The sequence below is a fragment of the Canis aureus genome, chromosome X, assembly GCF_053574225.1.
Source record: "Canis aureus isolate CA01 chromosome X, VMU_Caureus_v.1.0, whole genome shotgun sequence".
Taxonomy (NCBI): Eukaryota; Metazoa; Chordata; class Mammalia; order Carnivora; family Canidae; genus Canis; species Canis aureus.
In genome coordinates, this window is record NC_135649.1 from 69715265 (window position 1) to 69723701 (window position 8437).

The 8437-nt window shown below is 42.3% G+C and overlaps 1 protein-coding gene across 1 annotated transcript in view; it reads right to left on the bottom strand.

Annotated features, from left to right (window-relative positions):
* The window catches only part of DGAT2L6 (diacylglycerol O-acyltransferase 2 like 6), a 41442-nt gene extending 33373 nt beyond the window's left edge, over positions 1-8069 (bottom strand). The window contains exon 1 of the mRNA XM_077889043.1: positions 7985-8069. Within this exon, the coding sequence (XP_077745169.1) occupies positions 7985-8069 (85 nt within the window). The remainder of the gene's footprint in view (positions 1-7984) is intronic.
* Between the last annotated feature and the right edge of the window lie 368 nt (positions 8070-8437).

Consider the following 8437-nt stretch of genomic DNA (forward strand, 5'->3'; position numbering starts at 1 on the left):
GAATATTACTCAGCTATTAGAAATGACAAATACCCACCATTTGCTTCAACGTGGATGGAACTGGAGGGTATTATGCTGAGTGAAGTAAGTCAGTCGGAGAAGGACAAACATTATATGTTCTCATTCATTTGGGGAATATAAATAATAGTGAAAGGGAAAATAAGGGAAGGGAGAAGAAATGTGTGGGAAATATCAGAAACGGAGACAGAACATAAAGACTGCTAACTCTGGGAAACGAACTAGGGGTGGTAGAAGGGGAGGAGGGCGGGGGGTGGGAGTGAATGGGTGACGGGCACTGGGTGTTATTCTGTATGTTAGTAAATTGAACACCAATAAAAAAAAAAAAAAAAAAAAAAAAAAAAAAAAAGAAGATGTGGTCTCTATATACAATGGAATATTACTCAGCCATTAGAAATGACAAATACCCATCATTTGCTTCTATCCAGAACTGGAGGGTATTATGCTGAGTGAAGTAAGTCAATTGGAGAAAGACAAACATTATATGGTTTCATTCATTCAGGGAATATAAAAAATAGTGAAGGAGATTAAAGGGAAAAGGAGAGAAAAAGAGTGGGAAATATCAGAGAGGGTGACAAAACATGAGAGACTCCTAACTCTGAAAAACAAACAAGGGGAGGTGCGCAGGGGGATGGGGTGACTGGGTGATGGGCACTGAGGGGGTAACTTGACAGGATGAGCAGTGGGTATTATACTATATGTTGGCAAATTGAACTCCAATAAAAAATATACAAAAAATACCGAGATACCTGCACCCTAATGTTTATAGCAGCAATGTCCACAATAGTCAAACTGTGGAAGGAGTCTCGATGTCCATCAACAGATGAATGGATAAAGAAGATGTGGTCTATGTATACAATGGAATATTACTCAGCCATTAGAAACGACAAATACCCATCATTTGCTTTGACATGGATGGAACTGGAGGGTGTTATGCTGAGTGAAGTAAGTCAGTCGGAGAAGGACAAACATTATATGTTCTCATTCATTTGGGGAATATAAATAATAGTGAAAGGGAATATAAGGGAAGGGAGAAGAAATGTGTGGGAAATATCAGAAAGGGAGACAGAACATGAAGACTCCTAACTCTGGGAAACGAACTAGGGGTGGTAGAAGGGGAGGAGGGAGCGGGGGTGGGAGTGAATGGGTGATGGGCACTGAGGGGGGCACTTCACGGGATGAGCACTGGGGTGTTATGCTATATGTTGGCAAATCAAACTCCAATAAAAAAATGAACAAAAAATATAGTCAGGGTTCAAATGTCATTCTGCGAACCCATGGGAACCCAGGCAAAAGACCATTCCTTACTACTGGGGAATCTAGAAAGGATTCTTCTAGAAGGTAAGATATAAGTTAAATTTTGGAAGGAGAGTAGGATTTTGACAGAAAGATTAGTGGAGAAAGGATCTTCCATGCATGAGGAAGAACTCAAAGACCTGTCGATGGAGTCCAAGGCCCATAACACCATAACAGGGAGGATAAAAAGCCATGGAGTAGGAGTGGAACTGGGAAGGAAGCTGGGGCGATTAGGCGTGATACTAGAGGGAAGATGAAGCCAGTGAAAGTTCTTAAGCAGAGGAGCAGCATGATCATATCTGTGTATCAGGAAGATAATTTGCAATAACTGTGGTAGCAAGAGAAATTGTTGGCAGGGAATCAGCTAAGAGTTCCAGTAATTTAGATGAGATGAGAGGCAATGGGAACCTGAAGCAGGTTACTATTTGTCAACCGAATTTGAAAGATACTATGGAGGGAGAATTTTCAGAGTTTGGCAGTTGATTGGATGTAAGGGGTGAATGAATGATGCTTTAAAGGAGTCTGTGGGAATGCTAGGAATGTGTCATTGTCTCTTTTTGCCTAATAATCTAGGATCTAGCTGCGTGTTATTCTTCCTGAAGGTACAATGAAATCAGAACCTAGGGTGCCTGTCTCAGAAGTGGTTGTCAGTCCTCTGTTGATCAAACGGCAAGATTTGACAGTGTCTTACAAGGTGGGGGGCTGGGCTCCAAGTAATGTCAATTTCTATAACAGAAAGGAAGAAAATGAACATCTGTTGAGGATATTTTTTGCTCTTTGGTCTTCAGTATGGTCTTTAGAGGGAGATACTTTGCTCTGTTTCTACAATGGTAAGAGTGAATGACTTAACTCATGAAGGTCACATAAAAAATAAAAGTGACTTACTTGCACAAGGTCACATAGCAAGCAAATGGCAGACCTGGCCTTTCTGACCCCCAAGACTATTTTCCATTTCATGTAGTATCAGAAGTCAGAGAAAGAAGGAAGGCTTACAAAAAACAAAAAACAAAAAACAAAACACACACACACACACACACACACACACACACAAAAGAATGACCAGGAGAGAGGAAAAAGAACAAGAGAGTTCTTAAGGTCTCTACTGAGGAAGAAGAAATCCAGAAGAATCATCAATTTAGTGTCACGCCTGGTCTTGTGAGAACTATAATAACCATGACAAGACATGACTCCTGATGGGGGCAAAGGATATAAGGGCTGCTACCTAACCTATTTTTACAAAGTGCTTTAGACTTTCAGAGGTGATGTAGTCGTGATGTAGTCTTGGGTTGTCTAGGAAATGTTGCAGAGAAGCCATGACTGAGCAATATCTCAAAGGAGGGTTTGCCCATGATTAGGTCAGCAAGAGTGATCAAAGCATCTTTCTAGTGGAGGGAATAGTCAGAGCAGAGATGAAGAAGTGGGAGAGTACCCTTTACATTTGTCTGTGAATAGACTGCCTAGAACACAAGCTTCGTATAGAGGAAGCATAGGGGGATGAGCTGGTAAAAAGATTAGAGCCAGAGAGTAGAGGGGGGCCTTGAATGCCCAAGCTAATACATTTGTACTTCACTAAGTAGGCAGTAGGAAAACACTGACTATATTTGAGCAGGAGAAGGCTGTAATCAAAGATGTTTTCAGGGACGCCTGGGTGGCTCAGCGGTTGAGTGCCTGCCTTCAGCTCAGGGCATGATCCTGGAGTCCTGGGATCGAGTCCCACATCGGGCTCCCTGCATGGAGCCTGCTTCTCTGTCTGCCTGTGTCTCTGCCTCTCTCTCTGTGTCTCTTATGAATAACTAAGACTCTACTGGGAGCAAGCAGTGGAATGGCTTGGAGAGGGTGGAGAGTAGAAGGTAGAGGACCATGAAAGAGGATATTGCAACAATTTAGGTAGATAGTGATACAAGCACAGAAAAGAAGAGACTGATGGAAAGCCATCCTCTAATGGAAGCTGGCCCTCAGGAGGACTGTCAGGGACATTGAGTAATTCTAAGGCTCATGAGTATTTGTATTTCACATCTCCCTCAAACTGTCTTTCCATTCCTCTCTTCTCATTTTTTTCCTCCTTCTTGTCCCTGTGCCTTTTTTTTTTATCTCCCCTTTTCCCTTATTTTGTCTCCCATTATTTTCAGTGATCCTCAGTAATCAGCCATGATTCTGAACATCATTTGAGAAGGAGAGGCATTGAGGGAGGCTCTGAGCAGGAAATGAAGGAAGGTGGGTGTGAAAGAGAAGAAGGAAGGAAATTAAGAAGAGAGGAAGAGGGCAGCCCCGGTGGTGCAGCGGTTTAGCGCCACCTGCAGCCCAGGGTTTGATCCTGGAGACCCAGGATCGAGACCCCACATCGGGCTCCCTGCGTGGAGCCTGCTTCTTCTCCCTCTGCCTGTGTCTCTGCCTCTGCCTCTCTCTCTCAATCTCTCTCTGAATAAATAAATAAATCTTGGAAGAAAGGGGGAGAGAGAGGGAGGGACACTTTTCTGTATGGAGCATTCACTGTAGGCCAAGCTGAGAGGATGGAGATACTGAGACTTAGAGAGGTCACAATACTTGCTGGAAGTCACACAGCTACTTATTAAAGTTTGACAAATTCCAGAATCCACGTCCTATTCACCATGTTTCACTATTTCTCTTCTTTGCCTTCCCCAATTCCCTCAACTTTGTGTAATATTTTTTCCCTGACGCCTGAATATCACTTCATTGTGACTCTTTCACTTACTACACTGTTTTTTAAATTGTAGTGACTTGTGTATGTGTCCAGCATGATACATAAACTGTGTACAATGGTGGAATTAATGGTTGCTTTGTCTTTGTAGCTAGATAGTAAGGAGTTGGTACTTGACTCATTGTAGTCTTTTTTAAAAAAATATTATTTATTTATTCATGGGAGACAGAGAGAGAGAGAGAGAGAGGCAGAGAGAGAAGCAGGCTCCACACAGGGAGCCCGATGTGGGACTCAATCCCGGGATCCCGGGACTCCAGGACTACGCCCTGGGCCAAAGGCAGGCACTAAACCGCTGAGCCATCCAGGGATCCCCCTGACTCATTGTAGTCTTGACAAGGACAGTCATTGTCTTGTAATTAGTATCTGCTCTACAACAATTGAACAGATTTGAATATTTTGGCACCTCTGTGGGCATCTCACATTGTTAGATGCTACAGGTACCTTAGTAAACTCCAAGACCCAGGATTCATGTTTTAACTTCTAGTATAATCACTAAAATAATAGAAACAGGATGTATAACATCTAAACTAGTAGAGGAAGCCAAAAGGAATGATAAAGGTAATCAATTTAAAAAGTCAAGACAGGGCAGTCCTGGTGGCGCAGCGGTTTAGCGCCGCCTGCAGTCAGAGGTGTGATCCTGGAGACCTGGGATCGAGTCCCACGTTGGGCTCCCTGCATGGAGCCTGCTTCTCTCTCTGCCTCTGTGTCTCTCATGAATAAATAAAATAAAATCTTAAAAAAAAAGTCAAGACAAATAGCCAACAAGTAAACAAGCATACTAAAAGATGCTCAACTCCACTAATCATTAGGAAAACACAAATCAAAATCACAATGAGACATCATCACATTCATTAGGATGGTTCTTGTTTAAAGAACCTCAGAAAATAAAAAAGTGTTGGAGGGAATGTGGAGAAATCGGACCCCTCATGCATTGTTGGTGGTAATGTAAAATGGCACAGCTGCTTGGAGAACAGTATAGCAGTTCCTCAAAAAAATTTAAAATGGAATTTCCATATGATCTAGCAATCCCCCTTCTGGGAATATATCCAAAAGAATTGAAAACAGGGGGCAGCCCGGGTGGCTCAGCGGTTTAGCGCCACCTTCAGCCCAGGGCCTGATCTTGGAGACCTGGGATCAAGTCCCGTGTCGGGGCTTCCTGCATGGAGCCTGCTTCTGTCTCTCTCTCTCTCTCATGAATAAATAAATAAAATCTTTTAAAAAAGGAATTGAAAACAGGACCTCAAAGATATATTTGAACATCCATGTTTATAGAAGCATTATTTGCAATGAAGCATTATTTGCAATATCCACACAGTGGAATATTGTTCATCCTTAACAAGGAAGGAAATCCTGTCACATGATACAACACAGGTGAAACCTAAAGACATGGTAAATGAAATAAGCCAGTTGCAAAAGGACAAATAGTGCATAATTCTACTTATATGAAGTACCCAGAGTAGTCAAAATCAGAGATGGAAAGTAGAATGGTGTTTTCCAGGGGCTGGGGGAAGGGGAAATGGTGAGTTCTTATTTAATGGGTAGAGAGTTTCAGTTTTACAAGATGAAAAGAGTTCTGGAGGTGGATGGTAGTGATGGTTGTACAACACTAGATGTATTTAATGCTGCTAGAATGTACACTTAAAAATAGTTGATGTTATGTGTATTTTACCACAATTTAAAAAAAAACTCAAAAATACGGGAGAAAGAAAACATTCACATTTATTATTAGTGTTTTCACTGAAGACACGTAAGTGACATCATTTGTCCCTAACATCCCTACTCCACACCTCCAGCTCTTCCAGGACAACTGGAAACTAGTAAAATGGGGGTCTGGGGTGGGCATTACTAGGAGGCTAACCCTCACCTCTGAGCCCTTACATATTCAGTGATGGATATGCTTTTAATCCTCATCCCTGGGATCCCTGGGTGGCGCAGCGGTTTAGCGCCTGCCTTTGGCCCAGGGCGTGATCCTGGAGACCCGGGATTGAATCCCATGTCGGGCTCCCGGTGCTTGGAGCCTGCTTCTCCCTCTGCCTATGTCTCTGCCTCTCTCTCTCTCTCTCTTTCTGTGACTATCATAAATAAATACAAATTTAAAAAAAAATCCTCATCCCTGTCTAGAGACAGCATCCTTTGAGATGGGGAAAAGAGAGAAAAAAATACTTTAAAACAAATAATTTTCTGGTTGAAAAATGAAAACATTTCATTGAAAAGAGCTCCCAGAAGAGCCAGAACATTTTGGGCACTTGTGTTTAAATACCACACAAAGGCTGGTATTTAAAAAAATAGTCAAAGTGTGGCAGACCCCACACTTAAAGGGATCAGCTTAAATAGTTCTTCTTCTCTTGACTTCTTTTCTCTCCTCTCTAAAACCTATCTTTTCCCACTCTCTCTGGGATCCAGACTTGAAATGGTGGCTGTCACCACAATGCCAACCAAGTCTTTTAGGACATTCCCCTGTCCCTCACTTTCTGAACTAAGGGCTAGAAGTTGTCAAAGGGGTCGTTTGAGGAAGTTAAGATAAAGGCACAGAGAGACAAAAAGAAAATATAAAAGACTAAAAACAAGTTTATAGAAAAATAGCTTTTTTCCCCTTAATACAACTAGAGTCAGGCCACTGATAGACTAAGAGCTCAGCATGACTTGATTTCAATGAGGCTTAATACGTCATCATCTTTTGGGGGTCATGGACCCCACTGGCAGTCTGGTGAAGCCCAGGGACCCTTTCTCTGAATAATATTTTAAATACACAAAATAAAATATACAGACTTACAAAGGAAATGAATCATATTATAACACAATTCTCAAAACATTACAAAAAATGTGATATAGTAACATGGGCCTCTTGGTTTATGCTTTAAATAACCAGACCTAATGGTAGTTCCAATAACTACTGGAATTTAGAGGTAGTCACAAGCATAAATGAAATTTCGAGACGCCTGCAACAACTGGCATATGAAATGCAAACCTGTGATGTCTATTATTGACAAATTCACTGGTACTGCTAACGCTTCTGTGGTTTGTTGCCTACGTTCATTACTTCAATTCGAGGTTAGTGAAAATTAAGGTGACTTTTTCTATCCAAATTCAAAGCTGTCCCCCCACCCCACCTCAAGTTCTAGGTCTATAGGCCTTTGGTTAAGACCCTCTGTTCTAAGGGGTCATATAGCCTCCCATAGATTGGCATTGACTGCCTTCAGGATGACATTTCTTCCCATACAGTTCTCAAGCTTGGTCCTGTAATTGGCTGCGCATGAAGTCCTAGTTTCTAAGCTTAGAGCTTTCAACCCATTTGCCCAGCACTGATGATTGCCATGCCTTGAATCCACTGCACAATTGGCATTTTATTAAAATTCTATCTAATGAATCACTCAGGCAGCTCTCAGACTTTCCAGAATTTTCTCACCATAGTTTTATACTGGAAAATCACATTCTACCTATCTAGTAACACCAACTCTGCAAGTCATCACCACCTCTGCTCCCATCCCTGAATATGACTTTTCAGCTTAGTTCAGAGGAGGGTGGTCAGAGGGATGGGCTAAATGGGTGATGGGTATCAAGGAGAGCATTTGTTGCCATGAGTACTGGTGTTATATGTAAGTGATGAATCACTAAATTCTACTCCTGAAACTAATATTACACTATATGCTAACTAACGGGAATTTAAATAAAGACTTGAAAAGAAAAAAAGAGGGGGCAGTCCTGAGAAGACTGTGATGATCTTTAAACCAGAACAACCACAGACTCACTCATGGCCTTCATACCCCTCAGTTGGAAAGAGAGAAATCTAATGAACTCAATGGTAGCCCTCTCCCTAGGTGGGGAGGCACAGTCCTTTCCAGGGGAAGGGGACTGACCAGATAATCTCTTTAGAGCCTTCCTCATGTGGGGATCCCTGGCCTCTTTCTTGGTGTGTTCCCATGTACTCTCCAGCCCCTGGGATTCACTCACCCAAAAATATGTAGACTGGGATCCATTGCAAAACAGCCAGAGTTTGGAGGCATTCCTGAAGATCTAGTCTGAAGAGGAAGGCCATGGCTGTGGTGCTCTTCTATTGCAGCAAGAAGCCCAAACAGAAGGCCAGCACTTCTAAAGCTGAGCTGATTATAGGTGCTTTGCTCTAATCTCTTATCACTGAGTCCTTTTTGCTGCTGAAGGTTTTAGGTTTGACTGAACCTTTACTCCAGTCTTCCCTGTTGTCAGCCCTGGCCCTGCCCCAGCTTCCTACACACATCAGGTTTCAGATCATCCTATCTAATCTCTCTAACATATATCCTTTCTCCAGGTGTGCTCAATTGCAATGAGGCAGATATAGCCGTGGGGTGATTTTTGCTGTGTGTGGGGATGTCCCCGATAAATGAGTACTGGAAAAGAGAATGATTAAGGCCTCCGATAGGACCTCTG